The sequence below is a fragment of the Panthera pardus genome, unplaced genomic scaffold (genome assembly GCF_024362965.1).
Source record: "Panthera pardus isolate Hobbes unplaced genomic scaffold, ASM2436296v1 HiC_scaffold_2, whole genome shotgun sequence".
NCBI classification, from domain to species: domain Eukaryota; kingdom Metazoa; phylum Chordata; class Mammalia; order Carnivora; family Felidae; genus Panthera; species Panthera pardus.
Window position 1 is genome coordinate 108766837 of NW_026526765.1, and position 23240 is coordinate 108790076.

Genomic DNA, 23240 nt, shown 5'->3' on the forward strand with positions numbered 1-23240 from the left:
GCTGGCTGAATCCTGTCGTTCTTTTTACTTCCTAACTTTGGCAAGGGGGTGTCAATTTCATTTCCAAATGTGCCTAAAAATGAAGTATTTTTTCAGGAACAAAAGGGAAAGCACTCTCACCAAAGACAAGTAGAAGGCAAATCTCAAGCCTCAGTAATATATTTTCCTGGTTTAATGAATTATTTCCACTAAAATACAAACATATAAAGAAATGCAAAAGAATAAAACTGAACCACTATCTTATGCCAGACACAAGAATTAACCCAAAATGGATAAAAGACTTGAATGTTAAGACCGGAAGCCATAACTCCTAGAAGAAAATGTAAGTGGTAAGTAAGCTCCTTGACATCAGTCTTCGGATGATGACTCTCTTTGGAGCTAACTCCAAAACAAAGACAACAAAAGCAAAAACACACAATTGGAAGTCTACATCAAACTAAAAACAACATTCAGAGAGAGAACAGACTGGTGGTTGCCAGAGTTGGGAAAGCGGTGAGGGGTGGACCAAAATGGGTCACGGGGGTCAAATAACACAAACTTACAGTTACAAAATACCTGTCATCATTTCTTCCCAGTCCTTCCTCTACAATCTACCTCAAATTCGTATCAACAGTGCTCACCAGGAGTAGTACAACACTTACCTGAAGGGCTTCCCCATCTCCCAGGCAACATATTCACAATTTTTACAGGGCATATGACTCTCCTAGGTTCCTGTTTACCATGCAGGTTCTACTGCCTTAGCCCTAGGAATTTGGATATAATGGGTCTGGACTGGGGAAGGGAAGTGTGCTATCTTAACAAGCATCCCAGGATGTTTCACTGATCTAAGACCACTCACTTTGAGTCTTTCCATCCCTCCCAGTCATCCTCTACACTGCACTCAAGTGACCCTTCTGAAGTATACATCTGTTCTCAGCACTGCCAATGAACCTCCACTAACTACACAAGCTACTCTAAAATCCTTTTCAAGTTACTTTACTAGTTGGTTCTAATCCACTACATTTTCTCTGGAGTTATTCGCAGTTTCCCCAGAACCCTTCTTCACCTGTAGCTGGTACTGCTCCACAGGTCACCATTTCCCCTTCCAGGCAGGGAACGCTCTCAGGAAAGAGCCTCAGTGCTTCCTCACACAGTACACTGCCTGCCATAAACAAGTCTGAATAAAGAGATGAGGTGTCAACCAGGCTTCTTTACTGTGGACCAAAGGGCACCCAGGTATTTGGTTAAATATTATTCTGGGTGTTTCTAGATGAGATTAACACATGAATGTGGACACTGAGTAAAGCAGATTGCCCTCCCCAGTGTGGGTGGGCCTCAATCCATCACTTGAAGGCTTGAACAAAAAAAAAATGTCTAATCAAAAGAGAATTCAAACTCTCTTTTAGTTGGAACATCAGTCTTCTCTGGTTTTCTGACTTAGACTAGAACTTACAACACTGGCTCTCCTGCTTTTCAGGACTTTGGACTTGGACTGAAACTATACCATTAGCCCTCCTAGGTCTCTAGTTTGCCAAATGAGGATCTTGGGACTTCTCAGCCTCCAAAATCACATGAACCAATGCTTTATAATATTGATATTTATGTGATTCTAAGCATAGAACAATAAATGTAAGTCTCTCTGGCATTCTCTCTCTCCCTTTAATATATATTGGTTATGTCTATATGGAAAACCCCGACTAACATACTACTTGCAGAGGTGAAAAAAACAGGGTTTTCTTTCTTCCTTCTACTTTACTCTATACTGAGACTACAATGGGAATTCAACAGAACTAAAAATATCAAATAAAGTTGAATAAACTGTTCTGATAAACTGTTCCAATAAACAGGAAGGGAAGCTGGAGGCTAAGTTAGCTACAGAAGTAAATATTTCATGTTTCTCACGTGCCATTTTCTGAAAGTCTACTTATACCCTACAGTTGAATGAACTGTAATTTCTAGAACTCTATTTAATACACAGAATTACAGAATAGGAAGATTATCAGAGATCTTGTCTAACCTCTCTCAGAAACTTAGAAAAGTTAGGAAAACAGTTTCTACACTGTGCTTCCACATGCCAAATACCAGCCCCAGGGAAAAGGCAACGACCAGACAATTCTGGGGAAGAAAACAGGGGTTTTACATCCCAGCTACCCAGGCACCCCAGCCCTCAAGTCTAGGCCTTTCTAGTCTGGATCCCCATAACAGTGTCCTAGTCAGTCTGCCCTCCTTACGTTCAACACTTTCCTCTTCCAAACCAAAACCTTCTTCCTGGCTGAGTGGACATCTTGAGTCAGAACAGCATGATTCTAGTTTTGACAACTCCACTAAACTGCTGGGTCACTGCACTTTTCTGAGTCTCTGTAACCTAATCTTTAAAATAATGAAATTACACCAATTTCTAAACGTTATTCCTAACAACTTCCTGACCCTCATCCTTTCCATTTGCACCATTCTATCATAATGTCCACTTCCTATACCCTAAGTCCTATCCTTTCCTGAAGACTCTAACATACAGTGCCTTTTCCTTGTCTTCCTATTAAACCACAACCCAGAATTCTACTATTTTGTGTGCTTTATTCAAAACAGATATAATGGTCTTTACTCATTACCAGTGTTCCATTTTACACCCTCCCCCTAACTAAATTATATATTCCAAAGAGGACAAGGAACATTTGTTTATATCCTGAACACTTCATAAACAGTTGCAAACTTTGTCACATATTATGCATAAATATACAATATTTATAGTCATGTGGCATAAACCCTATGTTAACTTTAAAAAAACCTGCCTACACGCATGGTTTCTTATTTTGGTTGTGATCACAAAAGTTTGAACGTTCCACTTCATCTGAACTCCTACATTCTTGAAAGCAAGTTTACATGCCAAACCCATTATGTCTACGTATGTTGAATAAGATTCAACAACGTAGATTTGCTTTCCATGTTTTTCAACAAAATATTCAATGGCAACCGTTCCCATTACCTATAGATTGTTTATAAAGAACAAAGAAAACTGACTCAATATATTACTGACATAAAGTCTAGCGGTCTTAAAGCTCATTAAGTATTACTTATCATAAAACACATGCCCTTTATTAATAACAAGAAAAGGTATAGCAATTCTATTAACTTCAAAGGATACAATGAAATGAAATTTCCAATTTGTAGTTACATGAGAGTGTCAGCATTTGTGATAAAATGATTTTAACTATTCTCATAAAAAATTAATTTTAACCGTTCTCTTTTAAAACTGGTCGAGTACCAGATAACTCTAATATTTAAAGGTGCCAGGGGTACTTCTACCAGACAAATACAACAAATACAGGATGCTTTTCAATCATCTTTCCCTCATAACTTGCCTAATGGACAGGGGAACTTTGTTAGTTAAAAAAAAAAGGACATATTCAAAACATCTTAAAAAAAGGAATTTATATGCTAACATACACATAGATTATTTTTTAAAAACTTCATGCCACATCATGAACTGATTATTGGACCAAAGAAGTCCAATCTATCATTTCACTTTAACAAAGTAAAGCTGATCTCAAGATCAAACTAATTATAAGCAAAAGAAATCTACTTTTTCTTTTTTTTAATTTTTTTTTTTTTTAACATTTATTCATTTTTTGACAGACAGAGAGAGAGCGTGAGTCGGGGAGGGGCAGAGAGAGAGGGAGACACACAATCTGAGGCAGGCTCCAGGCTCCGAACTGCAAGCACAGAGCCTGATGCGGAGCTTGAACTCACAGATGTGAGATCATGACCTGAGCCGAAGTCAGACACTTAACCCAAGTAACCACCCCAAGTAACCCCCCCACTTTTTCTTTATGAAAGACAAAATTAAAAAGCTACCACACTGTGCTTATATAGTAGTAGTGAACAAAAATGATTCAGGATATAATTAATTACCACCCTCCTCAAGTTCAAGTACAATTAAATGATCCACCTACTCTTTGTAAGTTCCTGTTTCAGGATCTTCTGTCATGACATCATGTAAGCCTTCCACTGAGATGTTTATAATCCCACAGAATTTATCTTGGATGACACTAAAATAAGAGAAGAGCAAAACAAATTAAACTGGAGTATTTTAACCAGTAGTTATTTTTTCTTTTCTTTTCTTTTTTAATTATCCCTTTAAACATCAAGAGAAATTTTAGTAGTAAAATAAAAAAGGAAAGCAAACTTCCAAAATATTTCTTATAATAGAAAGGAGATAGGAAAAGATACACTTTAAAAAAGTATATATAAAAGAGATTTTTATTTATAAAAAGTATTTATAAAAGTATTTATAAAAAGTATAAATTATAAAAAGTATTTATAAAAGTATTATAAAAAGTATTTATAAAAGAGATGGGAAAGATATACTTTAATATTCTCTAACTTATTACAATAGTCCTATGCTGATTTTATAACTAAAAAGATAAAGATAACAAAAATGTTTAAGATTAAAAATCTCTTTTCTTCTGAAGACAATGCCAAGAAAAGACAAGCCATCGACTGGGAAAAAAGTATTTGTAAAACATATGATAAAGGATTTGAATCCAGAACATATAAAGGCCTCTAAAAGCTCAAGAAGACAACCACTCAATTTCAAAATTGGCAAAGACTTTCACAGACACTTCACTAGAGATATAAAGATGGCATACGAATACTTGAAAATATGTTCAGTGTTATTAGTCATCAAAGAAACGCAAATTAAAACCTCAGACATTTTGATTAAAAGTTAAATTAAGAAGAGCGACAATACCAAGTGCTGACAAAGATGAAAAACAATGTCATACACACATTGCTGCAAAGAATGAAAAAATGGTATCCATTTTAGAAACCACAATGGCAGTTTTTATAAAGTTAGCACACTCCATGCAAATCAGCAATCCATTCTTATGTATTTACCCAAGACCAAAACAAGTCCTTCAGATGTGAATGTAAACATTTATGGTAGGTTTATTCATAATAATTCCAACTACAAATGACCCAAATATCCATCAACTAGTGAATGGATAAACTGTAGGAAGCTTATTCAAAGAAAGTTGTCAGCAATAAAAATAAACTAAAGATACATGCAACAACTTGGATAAATCTCAAAAACATTATGCTAAGAGAATAAAAGACTCAAAATGCTACATATTATAGGACTCCATTTATGTGACTTTCTTGAAAGGTAAAATTATTTGTTCAGTGGTTGCTAGAGAAAGAGACACAAGGGAACTTTTTGGGGTGACAGGAGTGTTCTATATACAGTGTGTACAACTGTGAACACTTTAAAGCTTAAAGGAGTTTTACTCTGATACTGTATTTTTTTTTTTAATATTTTCTTGGTTTTTGTTTGTTTGTTTGAAAGGGAGAGTGTGAGCGAGCATGGAGAGGTGAAGCAGGCTCTACACCGAGCAAACAGCCAAGATGGGGCTTGATCTCACAACCCATGAGACCACGACCTGAGCCGAAAACAAGAATCAGATGCCCAACAGAATGAGCCACCCAGGTGCACCATATGTAACTATACTTTCTTTAATGATTCTGACTTTTAAATTTTTTTTAATGTTTATTTATTTTGAAGGAGAGAGAGAGCATGAGCAGGGGAGGGGCAAAGAGAGAGAGGGAGACATAGAATCTGAAGCTCCAGGCTCTAAGGTGCTAGCACAGAGCCTGACACAGGGCTCGAACTCGCCGTGAGATTGTGATTTGAGCCAAAGTTAGATGCTTAACCGACTGAGCCACCAGGCGTCCCTAATGAATCCAACTTTTAAAAGGGAGAAGTCCATAACCATCCACTGAAACACTCAATTATACTATTGGAATTTAAAACTAACTGAATAAATTCTAATGTTTATCACCAGGGAACTTCTACTATCATTTCTATAAGAGATATACCATGTTTCTCATTCTGCAGTAACATGAATGATTGCTTTAAATGTTCAGTAAAGTAGATACCAAGTAACCATATTTTGGGTCATGTTCCTGCCTTTGTAAAGTCAAATGTTTTATATGCACATTCAAATGGGATCAGATTTTAGACAAGTCAGCAGTCAAGCAAAAGTAATAACTAGCTGATGTCATTCTAAAAAAATTTTTTTTAATGTTTATTTATTTTTGAGAGAGACAGAGACAGAATGCAAGTGGGTTGGGGCAGAGAGAGAGGGAGGCACAGAATATGAAGCAGGCTCCAGGCTCCGAACTGTAAACACAGAGCCCGACGCGGGGCTCGAACTGATGAGCTGTGAGATCATGACCCGAGCCGAAGTCAGACGCTCAACCTACTGTGACACCCAGGCGCCCCTGATGTCATTCTAATACATTTTAACGTACATATTAACACCCTATTACAGGAGTATGTATTTTTTTAAGTCACTCTATTTCCGTCATATAAGAACTAAAAAAAAATCTCTCAAGAAAGACACATACAATATACCTTATTCAGTTCAGGGAACAACCCCTAGGGGAAAAAAACAAAACTAGAAAACGAAAATTGTGCCTAAAGTTTCACCCACTAACTGTGTGATCCGACTGCAGTTAATTCATTTCTCTAAGTATTGGTCTCCTTGTTTGCAAATGGAAGGCTGAACTCAAGGATGGCAGATACATGGAGGGAATATAGACATTTTCACTTCTGACTGCAGAGTAAATCACCCCTGATCCAATATAGAATGCTAATAAGGCAGGCAGGTTCTGAGATTCCTTTTTAACACAGGAGCATTCCAGAAAGCTAGCAACAACTGATTAGTTGAAAAAGACAAAAATCCTCCAGACTACAGCTTTCAAGCTTGTTTACCAGGCCTTTATGCCAGCATTATTGAGGGACAACCCATGCAAGCAGCTGCCTTCTCTACTCATATCACCTACAAGCATCAACCCCAACACGTTCTAGGAAAACTGGTAATTTTGCCAGAAAATGAAATGTAATTCTGAGTACTGTGTACTTTCTCAAAAGACTTAACATGAATTTTCCTAACAGATATCTCGCAATCTGAATGTGAACATGATCTACTGGTGGGTGGAGGTTAAGTAGGAGGGAGGGAATTGTAGAAGGAAGAGAAAAAAAAAATGGTATATATTTGACAACCAGCTCATATCATTATAGGTTTTACTGCAAATTATCATATTCATCAGTGATGATGTTACCAGCACAGGCACATGTTTCTGAGAAGAAGGCAGGAAGTTCTATCTCTGCCATAATTATAAAAAAAGTAATTAGCAATAGAGTGAATAAACGATATAGTTCTAGAGTACTGAGCCTCTGTGGACATGCACATTCACTACACGAGAGCATTCAAGGCTGAGGACAGAGCCTTCAAGGCTGATAATCACACTGCTGCATGAATAGGGTCAACTTCTGACTGTACAATTCTTGCCAAAAGGCATCACTTCACCTCTTTCTCATGAATGTTGAGTTTGTTTAGATGACACTCCTGGACCCAAAATGAAGCTTGAAAAGTTCTGAGAGAAATCTACAGAGTTCAGGAACCTGAGATTTAAGTGAAGCCAGGAGCTAGAAATAATCAATGACTGAGATAAAGAAGAAAATTAGAAGAATGGAAAATGATACCCATAGAAGAAGACTGGACAGAGCTCAGAAGATACAGGTCCAAACTCCGCTCAGCTTGCACGTGCTTATTCAGGCTTGGAGGAGAAGCCAGTCTGGCAATCAGTGGTGTTCACCCTCCCTATTCCCTCCGCTGTCCCCACCTGGATATCCAGCTCTACCAGCAGACTGTCTAGTAGGGTTAAGTGAAGTGAGGCAACCTCAGTCAGTGGGCAGTCACTTTTTTTTTTCACTGGAACTTGACTCGTTCTGCACAAAAAGGACACAAGAGGCAGAGACCTACGAATGGGAGGGGGATTAAATTCCAACAGACCAGGAAAACCATACTTGCACTGGAGTACCTATTAGGTGCCAAGATGGGGTGACCAGAGACTACAAGTTCAGAAAAGAGAAAAATGACTAAAGCCCAGAGTAGAAAGGTACACGGGCTGGCTCTGAATGGGAAGAGAGGACTCTCAAAAAGGTCTCTGCTGACTCTTAAAAACTGAGAACTGAGGGTTGATGGGGGGGTGGGAGGGAGGGGAGGGTGGGTGATGGGCATTGAGGAGGGCACCTTTTGGGATGAGCACTGGGTGTTGTATGGATACCAATTTGACAATAAACTTCATATATTGAAAAAAATAAAAATAAAAAAGGTCTCTGCTGTCAGTGGAGAGCCCACTTCAGATTCCCTGCTCCCTCTGCAATACCCCCACTCAAAAATAAACATTAAAAAAAAGAGAGAGAAAAGGAAGGACTGAAGAATGGAAATGGAAGTATCCATGCCGTGTCCTGGGGTCAGGAACAGAAATTATTTTACACAAAAATTGTTTTCAAAGCATTCAAGTTAAGAAACAAACAAACACATAAGATGTACTGCCATTACCACTCAAGAGTCAGTTTGGGAAAAGTACCCCAAATATTAGGGATAACAAAGAGCCAAAAGAGGCTTCCACTTACTGGCACGCAGAAGACATATTTATTTAAAAAAAAATAAGCATTAAGAAGTTATCATTTTTTTTCTCCTTTGTAATAAGCTGTTATAAAAACATGACCTCCAAATGCGTAAATGTAACATGTTAAAACAAAGCCTCTAAAATAGATTTCTTGGGATGCCTGGGTGGTTCAGTCGGTTAAGCATCGACTTCAGCTCAGATTATGATCTGGCGGTTCATGGGTTCAAACCCCGTGTCAGACTCTGTGCTGACAGCTCAGAGCCTGGAGCCTGCTTCAGATTCTGTGTCTCCCTCTTTCTGTACCCCTCCCCCTGCTCGTGCTCTGTCTCTCTCTCTCTCAAAAACGAATAAACATTAAAAAAAATATTTTTAATTAAAATATTTATTTTACCTACAGTATTTTTAAAAATCTTTGAATATTCATCAAATTGTCACTTTGCTTCGCTTTTTACTCACACAATACTCTCTCAGCCCTTGTCATTTACAAATTAAGAACAAATCTTATTTTTCCATACTAGACAATCTTTCTGAATTAAATGCTTTAAAATGTGATTAGACATTTAAAATAGAAACAAATCAAATGAGAGCTATAAGCCAGGAATGAAAGAAAAATAGGTTTGGAGGAGGAAAAGAAGGGAGAAAAAGGCACTGCACTCACTTAATCTTATACATATAACCTCTCTAGCAAAGGACAACAATTAGTTGGGTTTTTTTTTTTCCCCAGTGAAAAACAGCCGAGTTTTTTCTTTCCTCTGAGCTACACATTTAGTTATATTTAGCACTTCATAAGTATTCTTCTCAGTGTGCCATCGTCTAATGTCCTTTGTGCACATCATTCAAATGTAGTATCAAACCTAGCATATAATGTGGAAGAAGTGAAGGTAGCTAGAGTGAACCAGGTGTGTTTATTTATTTAAACATTTACTCATATTTGAGGGAGGGAGAGAGAGAGAGAGCAAGTGGGGGAGGGGCAGAGATAGGGAAACAGACAGAGGATCTGCTGTGAGCAGAGAGCCTGATATTGGGCTCGAAGTCATGAACCATGAGACTGTGACCAGAGCCAAAATCAAGAGTAGGCCAGTGAGTCACCCAGGAGCCTCACCATGTAATTTTAGATCTCACTCTGTTCTTAATCTCTTAAACCCGTGCTTACCAAGAAGGGACAGTTCACATGAACAAGGATGCAACAATCTAGACTCTTAAAAGAATAGCTAAACTCCATGCTAGTCTGTATACAGCTTCCACAGCACACCAGAAGAGCAGAAAAAACAATACTTAAGAGATTTTAAAAAATTAAAATGCTGACTCTGGACAAAACTTGACATCTTGCTATTATCACTAGGGCAGATATGAGAAGACTGGCTCAGTGAGTATTAATAAATAAAAGGTAGGCTTATACCAAGATACCAATTTATTTTCAAAACAAAATTAAAAAAAAAAAAAATAAGGACTCGAGTAAGTCATTTTACCCTAGCCGACCTTTCCTGGTGAATGGATCACCACAGTTAAGTAAACATTTTATGAGTCCCTAATTTATTTTATTAAACATTCATTTTAGTAAATGAATTCATTTTAGTAAACATTTTATGAGTCCCTAATATGTGTTAGACATCATGATAAGCACTGGAGATCGAAAAAATGGCTACCTCCAAGATTACGTAACATGAAAAAAAACAGTCTCCTCAAAAAGCGGAATTGGAAAATTGGACAACTACATGCAAAAGAATGAAACCGGGCCACTTCCTCACACCATGCCCAAAGATAAACTCAAAAGAGATTAAGGACCTAAATTTAAGACCTAAATCCATAAAAATCCTAGAGGAGAGCACAGGCAGTAGTATCTCTGACACCAACCAAAGCAACATTTTTCTAGATAAGTCTCCTGAGACAAGGGAAGCAAAAGCAAAAATAAACTAGTAGGACTACATCAAAATAAAAAGCTTCTGCACAGTGAAGGAAACAATCGACAAAACTAAAACCAACCCAATGGGAGAAGATATTTGCAAATAACATATCCAATAGAGGGTTAGTATACAAAATATATTAAGAACTTACATAACTCAACACCCAAAAAACAATCCAATTAAAAATGGGCAGAAAATGCGAACAGGCATTTCTCCAAAGAAGACATCCAGATGGCTAATAGATACATAAAAAGATGCTCAACATCAGTAATCATCAGGGAAATGCAAATCACAACCATAATGACATCATCACCTCATACCTGTCGGAATGGCTATAAAAAAACAACAACACATGAAACAACAAGTGTTAGTGAGAATGTGGAGAAAAAGGAACCCTTGTACACTGTTCATGGGAATGCAAACTGGCCCAGCCATGCGGCAAACAGTCTAGAGCTACCTCAAAAAATTAGAAACAGAATTACCATATGATCTGGTAATTACACTACTATTTACCCAAAGAATGTGAAACACTAATTCAGAATGATATATGCACCCAAATGTTGACCGTAGCATTATTTATAATAGCCAAATTATGAAGGCAACCCAAGTGTCCATCCATAGATGAATGGATAAAGAAGATGTGGTATATATACACAAAGGATTATTACCGAGCCATGAAAAAGAATGAAATCTTGCCTTTGGAAAAAAAATGGATGCATCTACAGAATATAACACTAAGTGAAATCAGTCAGAGGCAGATACCATATGATTTTACTTATGTGAAATTTAAGAAGCAAAACAAAACAAAGGAAAAATGAAAGAAACAACCCCAAAACCGGATTCTTAACTATAGAGAACTGGTGGTTACCAGAGGGGAGGTAGGTGGGTGGATGGGTGATATACGTGAAGGAGATCAGAGTATATTATCAAGATGAGCACTGAGTAATCTCTAAAATTGCTGAATCACTATAATGCACACTGGAGCCTATATGACAGTGTATGTTAACTATACTGGAATTAAAATTAAAAAAGAAAAAAAAGCTTTTGATATTGGGGGGGAAAAGATGGCTACTACAAGGAACTCAGAAACTAAAGGAAGCTTTTAACTTTAAAGGAAGCAGATAACTCTGAATGCTCACAGGGTCATGTGTTGCACATCTGAATGTTACCTGTCCTCTAATTCAGAGGAAAAGACTGAGAAAGGCTGTGCTGTAAGTGCAAAAGCTCATTATTGACTAACAGTCTGCAGGAAGGACAAAGAAATCAAGCAACAAATGAGATGTTCTTTTTTTTTAAATGTTTATTTATTTTGAGAAAAAGTGGATGTGCATGCGGGGGGGTAGGGAGGAGAGAGAGAGAGAGAGAGAGAGAGAGAGAGAGAGAGAGAGAGAGAGAAACCCAAGCAGGCTCCCCTCTGTCAGCTTGGAGCCCAATAGGGGCTCAAACTCACGAACCCATGAGATCATGACCTGAGCAGAAATCAAGTCAGAAGTTTAACTGAGCCCCCAGGTGCCCACCCTTTTTTCTTTTTAATCAAATTATGATATCCTCAGTGTCTTTCTCCATTTTACAGGTATCTCTGATTTATTAAGTCGCATTTATCTTGAGAGCATCCTGTCACATGGACAGACAGGGCTAAAGAAGCAGTGGCAAATTATCCCTCTCCAATTCTCATCACTGACCCCCAGAATCCTTATCACTCCCATCACTTGAGATCTTAACATTTTCAAGTTAACTCATTTTGCACTGATATCATTAGGATAGTTGCACCTCGTCAATAGAAAAACCCTAATTTTGATATAAATTTATTTTCATTTCACAACGTTAAGTGGGATCCAACTGATGTAACTCATTTATTATGATGACTTCAAGGAGGCAAATGCGTGCCTGCTATTACAGTCTCTTACATTTCATTCTTTCTCTTTAAGAACTTCAAGTTCTAATAAACCCGCCTTTCCCAAGTTATATTGCATTACTCCTCCTTCCGTGGCTTTCAGGCAGTTAAGTCATCATCTCCTGAATAGAAAAGCTGCTCAGAGATCTGCTTACTCCCTTCCTGCTCCTCACAAGGCTCTTCCTCCCTTTTCTATTCACCTTAATTTACACTTCCTTCTTCAGGAGGTCTTCCCTGGCCACTCTAACTCACTGTAAGTAAGCGCCTTGTCCTTGGAATTTCCAGTAGCATAAAACGTCTGCACGTCTCATTTACACACAACTCCTGTGCCATCTATTACTTTCTCCCAATGTCCTTTAATTTTTCATGCCTACATGTCTGCTCTAAGTTAACTGTAAGCAGAGCCCATGTGTTATATTTTTCTATGTCCCACAGGACATTATGCATAACGTGAACACTCAATAATCATGGGAATTGATGATCCCCCAAAGCTCAAGAACTGCCCTCCCCATTTTCTTTTGGCAATATTATTTTTACTTATCTTTTTTGGAAATTACAAGTATGGATAGTTGAGTTATAGATAACACATTACAATTAATTACACTAAACATGAAGCAGAAAAGAGAATAGACAGGGCTGTGTTGGAATCTATTTCTGAAACACTCATTTCAGAAAATGCAAAGAAAGGTTAACATCATGGGTGAAAGAGGAGAATGAAAGTAAAACCAAAGGGGATAAAGTATTAGTAACCTGAACGTTTTTTTCCTTTTTATTTGTCACAAATACTCTTCCTTTTCCTATTTCACATACTTGGTAGATACAGTAATTTATTCACACAGACACAAACTACAAATATACTCCAGAAAAGAAAACAGGCTTTTTTAAACATCCACTTGTTTTGTTCTTTAAGTGCATTATAAATGACGTTACACACATATAAACATTAAATAGAGGAGAGCATGAAAAACAGTATTAAATATTATTTGTTTAAAACAATTCCACATAGCTTTCAATAAACTCATCTTTTTCAGTGAAAGACACATGAGTAAAACTATAGTTCTTAATCTTGTCTTAGTATTTTCTAAAGCTATGGCATCTTAAGGCATTTTCTGGGTATATAAAAGTACCTGTAGAGTATGTGAATTGCAGGAACTTCACGCAGACTGATCTTTCTTTGCCTCTGAAAACTAATCGGTAACAACAACAAAAAAATCAATCCATCTTTTTATGTGTTTACTATGCTGGTTTAAGATTACTTCTATACTTTTGTGTTATTATGAACCCGACTACACGGGTTCAAAACACAGTCTTTGAAAAATGAAAGTTTTAATCCCCAAAGGTACAAAAGAAATTTATAATATTCATTTGATTACCCTAAACAACAAATATTAGACTTAATGAACAGTTTCTTTCTAACTAGCCAATTTTTATTAGCATCTTTGTATTGAGTATTTTATAGTTCTATTTTTCATTCAAATGATCTATTCATCATGGGCCATGTGTTTCAAACTCTGTTAAGTGATGGACTCCTATATCTCTATCATATCTTCATCCCCTTGGACCTTGCAAGAAAACAGGCATGCAGAAACACAAAATTATCAGTTACTTTTTCTGAATAGTTCTATAATCAAAATTTGATGATTTAATAGCTTTTCATAGAACGCCCAAGAAAAAAATAAACCAGAATCTTAGTCATTCTAGCATCTTCTCTGATCTAACCAGACCACAATTACACTATTTATCACACACAAATAATATTTGAAGTAATTCTTGCATTCTTATACCTTAAATACAGGGGGTCAAAGAAGCTATTAGGGTAATTTAAGAAACTCATAAACTTTAAGCTTTCAATAAGGCACAACTAAATAAAAAATTCTCCTAACTATACTTCTCTGGTAATAGTTTAATAGGATTAAGCAAAGAACAGCAGTTTATTGAAAGAAAAAGGCAAAAGAAGAAAGCCCTTACTAATCAGTCTTATCTCAGAATTTCTAGCACACTAAAGGATACAAAACTGGTGACTTTTATACTAAGGTTTTTTTCCTCTCTAGATATTTTCCAGGACCTAGCTGCAAATACTTTTGTCACTTAAATGGAAACATATATCCTTTCTACACAGCAATTCTCTACATGATCATGGAAAACAGTGTTAATAAATCTAGTTCCCTTGACAAATACTGGCAAGGAAATAGGATAAAAAATTCTTAGTGGAAATTCACGAAGTTATTTTAAAATGAAAGTTGGATTTTTACATCCAACAATAATCTTTACAAAAGCTTTTTATATTATAAATTATTCCAATTAATTTTTTGAGTGCACATATAGAAGCAAAACAAAAAGGCCCATTATCTTTAAGACAGTAAGAAATAACTATAATGATCTACATATGATGACATGAGAAGAAACTGCCACCTTCTGTGATTTTTCAAGAGAAAGACTATGCTTTGAAAAACAATATGCAATGACAACACTAAGTTTCCATAAAAAGATGATGACTGATGGTACAGAACTGTGTGGGAAAAACATCAGGCTAAAAACTCCCAGCAATGCTTCTTTTGGATGCTTATATGAGTCACTTGACAGAGCAGTTTTGGATTTTAAAAAAGGGGTATAAAATAATTTAATAGAGATTTCAGAATTATGTGGTTGGGGATATGACTGCCTATTGTAAATGCTAGACACTGTTAATGATAAAGCTATACAATATAATCATGAATACACACACACACACCCACACCTTCCAGACATGTGAAAAAAGCCAATGTGCTGTCATTAAAGTTATAAGAAAAGATATTTGTGGCTTGGAGTTAAATTCCTGCAAAAGTGCTGTATGCCACACAGCTCAGACCAAAATGAAGATAATGTGCACCAGAAAACTGATACGTGATCAAAAGAGGGCTTTGGTAACAAAAAGCAAGTAAAGGGATCCTTCTAACAAGGAACAAGAAGTCCAACAGGGCATGGTTAAGTGTCTGGGGGACCAATTTGGTAGGAAGGCCTAGCATTAAAGCTGTTTTTCAGAACCTTGTAAAAGGTTCCTCAGGGTTTTTTTTCTCCCATTTTTGCACCCCTTAAAAACAACTATAGCGTATTTTATTGTTATTGTTGTGATGCAGGAAAGATAACTGAGTAAAAATGCCCTAAGTACATGTGGGTCCTCCTCCATCTCAAAGCTTAAATACTTTGGTGTTTATGTAATTGAGAAGTTCAAGAAATGTCCACATATACGTCATGTTTCAAGGTTCTATTTCTTGATGTGAGTGGTGGCTACACAAGCGTGTCTACTCCTGTAGGTGCTTTATGTATCAATAAAAGTCTTAAAAAATGGGTGTGGGTAGTTTAAGGGCAAATATGTGTCATGTATTAACATTAGTGTCGGTGAGATATAATTAAGTTCTACGCTACTTAGAGCACCCCTAAAATAAAATATAAGACAATTGGAAAGAGAATAAAAATCTGTCCAACTTTTGCTGACTCAAGACACAGGTATGAGGAACAATGGATCAATAACATAACCCCAGAACTTCACGTATGAGAAAGTCGAGGACTTCACTGAGAGAAAAAAGGTGATGGAGAACAAAGAGGTATCCAAAAATCCTCTTTCCCAACTACCACTGAATTCTGCCCAATTCCTTCATTCCCTCACAATGTCCACCCTTACCCCTCCCCACCACTTAGTCTCCAGGTATCAACACTGGCCGCCCCTCACCTGCAGAAGCCCATGAGATACCTCAGTCTTCCTTGACTCCAGGTTCCCACTCCATCACCTGTGACCTTGATTTCCTGCCTACTCTTGAAGTGTCTTGTACTTACTGATCAAGTCCTCAAAGACAATCTAACACCAAATCTCTCTACTCTGATGCTAGGAGGGAATTGGGGGTAAGTTCCCAATTAAGTTCCTAGAAATGAGATTCATATTTCTGAACACACTGGAATTTTCAATGTATTCTCAAAGTACAGTACCATAAAAAATTGTAGTTGAGTTCTCTACTTCTCATTTGTTATGGGAGAGGGTTGAGGGGGGGAGCTTTTTTGGTATGCCTTACAACCTTGACCAACTTTTACAAAAGTCAATGGAAAAAATGGATCTGTACCTAAAACTATCCTTCTGAAACACAACAATTTTATTCTTGAGTGCTCTATTCAAAACACTTTAGTCAATGGTACATAAATATAGAAATCTTAAGAAAAGTTCCTTTAGCTGTATTAATTTAGAATATTACTTAGCTTTAACTTTGCTGTTTTGCTCCAGGTAGAGCTGCTTAAAATGTGAAATAATCAAATGCACAAATTATAGTGCTAGAAGTTTCTGTGCATGTATCACTTTGAATCAATTTTACATTAAATAAGTTTTTAAACAGTGTAAGAGTGTCATACACGCTAACATCTTTAAAAGGAAAAGCTGCTGACAGAAAGGAGAACTAGTACTTAATACATACCACTGTGCACAACCATAGTTCTATATATAAATTGATATTAACAATTTCTAGTTAAGCCTACATCAATTAGAAGTTACACATAAAAACAAAAACAAATTCTTGATAAAATTACTAAATTACTTTCTTTGATTTCGGGGAAATTTTGTTGTGAGGTCAAGAAAAATACGGTTTACAGATATTTCCTAACTTCATATAGCTACGTATGCTGCTTCTAACGTCTTCAAGAGGACGTGGTTTAGGTGGTGGGAAAGGGGAACATGGAAGGGTTTTTACCTTTAACTTTGAATATTCCATTAAAAGATTTTTTTAATGTTTTTAATGTTTGAGAGAGAATGAGTGAGCACAAGCAGGGGAGGGGCTGCGAGAGAGGGAGACAGAGGATCCGAAGTAGGGTCTGCAACTGACAGCACACACCATGGGACCATGACGGAAGCCAGAGTCGGATGCTCAACCAACTGAGCCACCCAGGCGCCCCTAGCTTTAATTATTTCCCTATTGTTTGAATTCTTCTTGTTTCCAAAGAGTATGTACTTTTAGTAATTAGTGAAAACAATCAGAGTTGTGGGAGTTGGGAGGACACAAACACAACAAAAGAGTATTATTAAAAACATTTTCAGGATGAAACATACCACACGCTCTTCTACAATGAAACAATTTATGTAAGAATAGATTTATTTAAAATGTATTCAGGTTTTCTGCTAAAATCACAGTCAAGGGCAAAACTTTATGCTAGGCAGGGAAAAGCAGAAGAGTGAAAACTCTTGGGGTGGCAGGGGCAGGGGCAGGGGAGGTGTGGCTGTAATTTCTCTGCAATCTCTAGTGCATCTCAAAACCATTCCTTAGATCCTTTTCTGCTTTTCAAGTATCTTACATCAGCAGCTCTCCAGTCGAGGTCTCCAGACCAGCAGTATCAGCAAACCTGTTAAACTGTACACTCAACAGGCCCCGCTCCAGACCTACTGCATCAAAAACTCTGGGAAGGGGGTGGGGGGCGGGGTGGGGTGGGGTGGGGTGAGGGACTACAATCTGTGCTTTAACAGCAGAGTTGATTCTGAGTTTGAGAAGCACCATGTGCAAGTACATTGGACAACGTAACACATTCTTATAGTTACTTCAGTTTCACAACACAAACTCAGTAATTATCACTTGATTTATACACTCCTGGATTGCTTCAGGCTAATTTCATATGCAAAGTATTAAATAATAAAAAATAGAAATCTGAGGGAAGAGGAAGGACAGCACAAACATGAAATACATAATGCTCAAGAGAAAAATTTTAAGATATATTTGTGGTTCAGGTCGCTGTTAAAAGATCAAGCATGGGCACTTAATATATGCCCAACATTCTGCAGAGCGCTACACAAGTAGAAATTAAGCTAATAAAGAAAAACATGACATAGTTTCCATGGCTTGAATTACCATCTATCTACACTAAAGGTTCTCAGTCAAGGCTACTAATGTCTCCTGGGGGCTCTTTCATCTTATTCTTCCTCACTTACCTGTCTCCCAAAATCATGGCCCAAATGGTTGATGTTACTGTTAAGAAAGTATCATATACTTCCGGTGTACGAGACAGATGGAAGTTTACAAATTACTGACCTTTACCAGACAGATCTCTCCTAATCTTCTACTTGCAGGATATTTCCACTTGGGAGACCAGATATGAACCTCAAATTCAATGTACCTAAAATCGACCTCATTATTCTGTCCCTGCCCATATCCCCACTCCTTTTCCTTCCTTTGCTCAGTAAATTTAACACAAAGAAAGCTAAGCCAAAAACTACCATCTTTGACATACCCATCACTTACCACCCCATAGCCAATCACCAAGGCAGTTCATCTTACTTCCAAAGTAGCTCCAGAACCCATCCGTCCTGTTTCCCACTATCGTGGCCCAGGCCTCTAGTACCTCTCCTCAGGATTGGTGATTCATATTCCTGCCCCATTAACCCTGCCTCTCGTCTCGTTGCTCCTTCCAGAAAGAACGTATTCTCCAAACAGTAAATCTGGTTATGCCACTCCACTGTTTAAAATCCTTCCATGGCTTCCTGCTGCCTTAAGGAAAAACGTGAAATTACAACATCCTTCATCATCTGATCTTTCTCTCCAACTGTAAATCTCACATCACCACTCACAACTCTGGCTATAGTGAATACAGTTAGTTGATGAAATGCAGGATTCTTTCTTTCTTCACCTCCTATGATATGATGTTACCTTTAAGTATTATTAAACTTTCTTCATTTCTATTTACCCTTCACGATCCAGTCGCAACGTCTCTTCTCTCATAAAGCTATCTCTCACCTCCACTTATGTTATATCCAACAGTACCCTGCAAATACAATACTTACCAACCTGTACAGAAACCATGTGTCTCCTCTAGATTTCAAGCTTTACCGAGAAGACAAACCATGCCTATGTCATTCACAATTAGCACCAGGCAGCAGTATAGCATGAAATTAAAAGCATGGGCTCTGGAATCAGACAGACCTAAAATGTGTCAAAAGCAGTGAGAGTTTGGACCGTTTCTTAAACTCAATCTCCCTAGGTTTCCTTACCTATAAAATGTACAACTACTTTAGAAGGATTATAAGTGATATGTGAAGTATTTGTTACCATAGTGCTTGGTACACAGAAATATTAGCTATTATTATTTCATATGGCAACTATTAAGGGAGATGTATGCTGAATGAATACAATATTCACAAATTATTAAAAACATGTATTTATTAATTCTAAGCTCATATAACTCATTATATTTCCAAGTAAAGTTTATATTCTATAAGGAGGCTTTAGTTTAATTCATGTCCACGGCACCAAAGTTTTCTTACAGCTAATAATAGGTTGAATTATAGAGCAGAATGTTCAAAGAGAATCACCTGTGCCTCAGTTTCAGGAACAATTTGTTTGTTAAGTCGAATCTGGTCCAAACCAGGGCTCTCTAAAGAATTTGGGGAAGTGTTACCAATCGGGGCAGTTACATTATACCTTGCTGACTGATAAAAGCTGTAGTATTCAAGTCTGTTCTCCCCTGAGTTTTCTGGTGCCTTTACTTTTTGTTTAACTTGAACAACTTTGTAGATCAAAAAAATGATTAAAACACAAGCTAAGATGAAAAATGCTAGCAAAATGTCAAAAGCCTCATTCAACTTTTCAATTTCTTGTGCACAAATAAGAGATGTTCTCCCTGACACAGAAGCAGCATCGATCGGTAGAGCACTGTTTTTTTCCGAGTTCAAGTTAACAGAAGTAGTAAGCTGTATTTGCACAGGCAGCACTGCAGTAGCCTCTAATGGATTACCAAAGGTATTCTCTTGAAAGAATCTACTGGCAGGAGAAGTACGACTTCGTTCCCAGAGAGTAACACTCTCGGTATTTTCCAAATGTTTCTCATTTGTGGTTATTTTATGCCAGGCCATCATTAACGTTGTAGTCTTGTGATGAATATGAAGAGATTTTACAGCCCAAGCTCTGGATACATTTGTCGAAGATGTAACACAATTTGTAAACTCAGTCCATTTAATGGAGTGCAGTGCTCTGCCGCGCAGGGATAGGGGATTCTGACACGAGATGTTCAGCGTAATGGCTGAAGACGCTAGCCAGTCCCGAAGGCCCAAGAGTTTGCAGTTACATTCCCAAGGATTAGAATTTGCCTGCAGATGAGTCAGTGAAGACAATGGCTTAAGGACCCTTGGATGTAAGTCTGTAAGATTATTAAATGACAGATTAAGGATCTTCAGAGACGCTCCCATGTTTTCAAAAGTATCATTATCAATACTGATTATTCTGTTTCTATCTAACTTCAGGTAAATTAAATTCTTTAACAAGCTAAATGTGTCGGAATTTAAATTTTCTAAATTATTATGACTTAAGATCAAATGTTTAAGATTATTAATTCCACTAAACCCATCCCTAGTAACATTTTTAATTCTTGAATTTTTCAGGAGGAGATACTCCAAGTTGACAAGTCCTTTAAATGCAAAGGGCTGTATGGCTTCAATGTGGTTATGAGACAAAGAAAGTCTTTTAAGGCTTTTAAGTACTTCAAAAGCATTTGATGGTACTCTTGTTAAATTATTACCTCCTAGATACAAACAATCCAGGTTTCCAAGATGCTGAAAGCCTAAGTCTGATATCCTCAAAATTTTATTATTTGATAAATCAAGTATCCGAAGAGCAATCATACCAACAAAGGTACCACGCCCCAGGACAGTGATGCGATTCCTTTGTAGATTTAAGTACTGAACTGAAACTAAATCATTAAATACTCCTCTTGGAACAAAAAATATTTGATTAGACTGTAAATATAAATTACGAAGACTGGAAAGTCCCTCAAATATTCCAGGATCCAAGCGTTTCATAAAATTATTATTTAGATATAGAAAATATAGATGCCTCAAATGAACAAAAGCTTTTGGATATACATAAACAATGCCAGAGTTATCCAAATACAACGCTACAAGAGAATGAAGTCCTGTTAAATCACTGTCATTTACATGAGATATATTGTTTCCACTCAGGTACAGAAAAACTGTACTTTCAGGAAAATTCTTAGGAATACTTGAAAGGCCTAAGTTACGGCAGTTAATCTGTCTCCCAGTGCAGAGCTGGCAAATGGACGAACATCCAAGAATCTCTTTATGGAATAATAATACAAGATAACAGGTAACAAGTAGAATAAGTCGTAGGCAAGGCAGAGAAAAATGTAATCCACACATAGCCCTGTTCTTGGTTTTTCTGTTCATATCAGAATTGGCTATAAAAAAAGAAGGTAAAACTTTAAATCATCAAAAAGTTCTCCAAATCAAAGTTTTACAATACTAAAAAGGCTGTATCTTGCTTATTTTTATTAACATCAGCCAATAATACTAGGTATCATAAATCCTACTATGGTGATAGCATAAAATAATGAGTTTGGACTGGGTTCTAGAATTAATACCTCCAGGCCATTAACCTACTGCTTGACAAAATGGTAATTCAAATTGAACAAACTGCAAAATGTTTGCTAAGCCAATTTAAAATATTATAATTAACAATAACAAAAATAACAAATGGTGACGTAAGGATAATGGTCAATATGTCCCTTTTCAAATTAAGGTAATATCAATTAAATAACATTATAATTTACGAAAATACAAATTCATTACAAAACAACAAAACTACAGCTTTTCACAAAATCAAATTACTTTTTGTTTCAGCTAAAAGTTCATATTTAAATAAATAATCTTACCAAGAACAGGAAATTCATATTATTGACACCCGGCTGATTCAAGTAAAGGTTTGCTTTCTAAATCTGAAGAGCGACATTTCTAAGCTCCATCTCTTTCTGTGGCACTGTTGACCTCCCCCCACTCCACTGTTTTTTTTTTTTTTTAAGTCACAGTTTGCTCAGGAAACACCACTCTTCACATGGGTTCCTCCAGAGTCAGTGAGTAAAACAAGTTACCATGGATACAGGAAACTGAGAGAGAGGAAGTAATTTTATCTATGTTTCAAAGGTATTGTTGAAAGAAAATCTCAGGAACTTATTTTTTTCAGAAACCATTAATTTGAGATTTACTAATGTACATACCTAAACATCTTAGAATTAAAAAAATGTTTTTTAAAAGGATATCTGAAAATTGTAAATATTCAAAATGAACAAACTTCAGGCATTAGCAACAGATAGCTACTGAGTAGGAAAAGTGAGTTAAGATGTAAACAGACTAACATAATTTTGGTGAATTTAGCATAAAATATTTACACTGTTTTGAATACATATTACAGACTTCAACTTTTATTCCTTTAAAAAAAACAGGTAGCAAAAACAATTAAGCAATTTAGAATGGTGAACACAAATGTCCTTACACTAACCTCTGTGCTCTTCCTTTTTAATTTTTCAAAGAGATTTTTGGGTATAAAGAATAGTGAATACCACCAACTAGCATCTTAATTTATTAAGGTATATGCCTTGCATTGAAAAATGATATAAAGTTGCATACCAAATTACTGGCAAAGATTACCTTTGGCAAGAAAAGTTGGGGAAATTGAAAGAAGCCGTTTAATGACTTTTCAACTACACACACACACACACACACACACACACACAAAACACACACACACCCCTGAAATAGTGTGAATCTTTTACAGTAAAAATCTATGTATACTGTAATATTTTAAGGTAATGATTTAAAGAGTTAACTATAGGAGCACCTCGGTGGCTCAGTCAGTTCAGTGTACAACTTCAGCTCAGGTCATGATCTTGCGGTTTGTGAGTTGGAGCCCTGGGTTCGGCTCTGTGCTGACAGCTTACAGCCTGAAGCCTGCTTCAGATTTTGTTTCCCTCTCTCTCTGCCCATCCCCGGCTTGCACTCTGTCTCTTTCTTTCTCTCTCTCTCTCTCAAAAATAAATAAACATGAAAAAAAAAATTAAATATAAAGAATTAAGTATAAATTGTTTATATTATTTGTTTAGTCATTAATTTTCCATAAAGCTCATTGTTTAGATTTTCTAATTCTGTCATTAATATTACCAATGCTCTGACGATACAGTTCAAAAATCAGTAGTAATAG

General features: G+C 36.7%; 2 protein-coding genes across 3 annotated transcripts in view; both read right to left on the reverse strand.

Annotated features, from left to right (window-relative positions):
- Positions 1-23240, reverse strand: part of IPO11 (importin 11) — a 196689-nt gene that overhangs the window by 33388 nt on the left and 140061 nt on the right. Inside the window, exon 28 of the mRNA XM_019414324.2 lies at positions 3930-4025. Coding sequence (XP_019269869.1) covers positions 3930-4025 — 96 coding nt within the window. The remainder of the gene's footprint in view (positions 1-3929; positions 4026-23240) is intronic.
- On the reverse strand, positions 12995-22377 carry LRRC70 (leucine rich repeat containing 70). Of its 2 annotated transcripts, none has more exons than XM_019414322.2 (2): positions 21919-22369; positions 12995-21444 (listed from the first exon to the last, which is right to left on the reverse strand). In XM_019414322.2, exon 2 carries the CDS (start codon positions 21431-21433, stop codon positions 19538-19540), a length of 1896 nt encoding a protein of 631 aa, XP_019269867.2. In that variant the 5' UTR covers positions 21434-21444; positions 21919-22369; the 3' UTR covers positions 12995-19537. The 2 variants fall into 2 exon arrangements, 1 of the variants encoding a protein (XP_019269867.2); XR_002071337.1 differs by having other exon boundaries at positions 20281-20391; positions 21919-22377.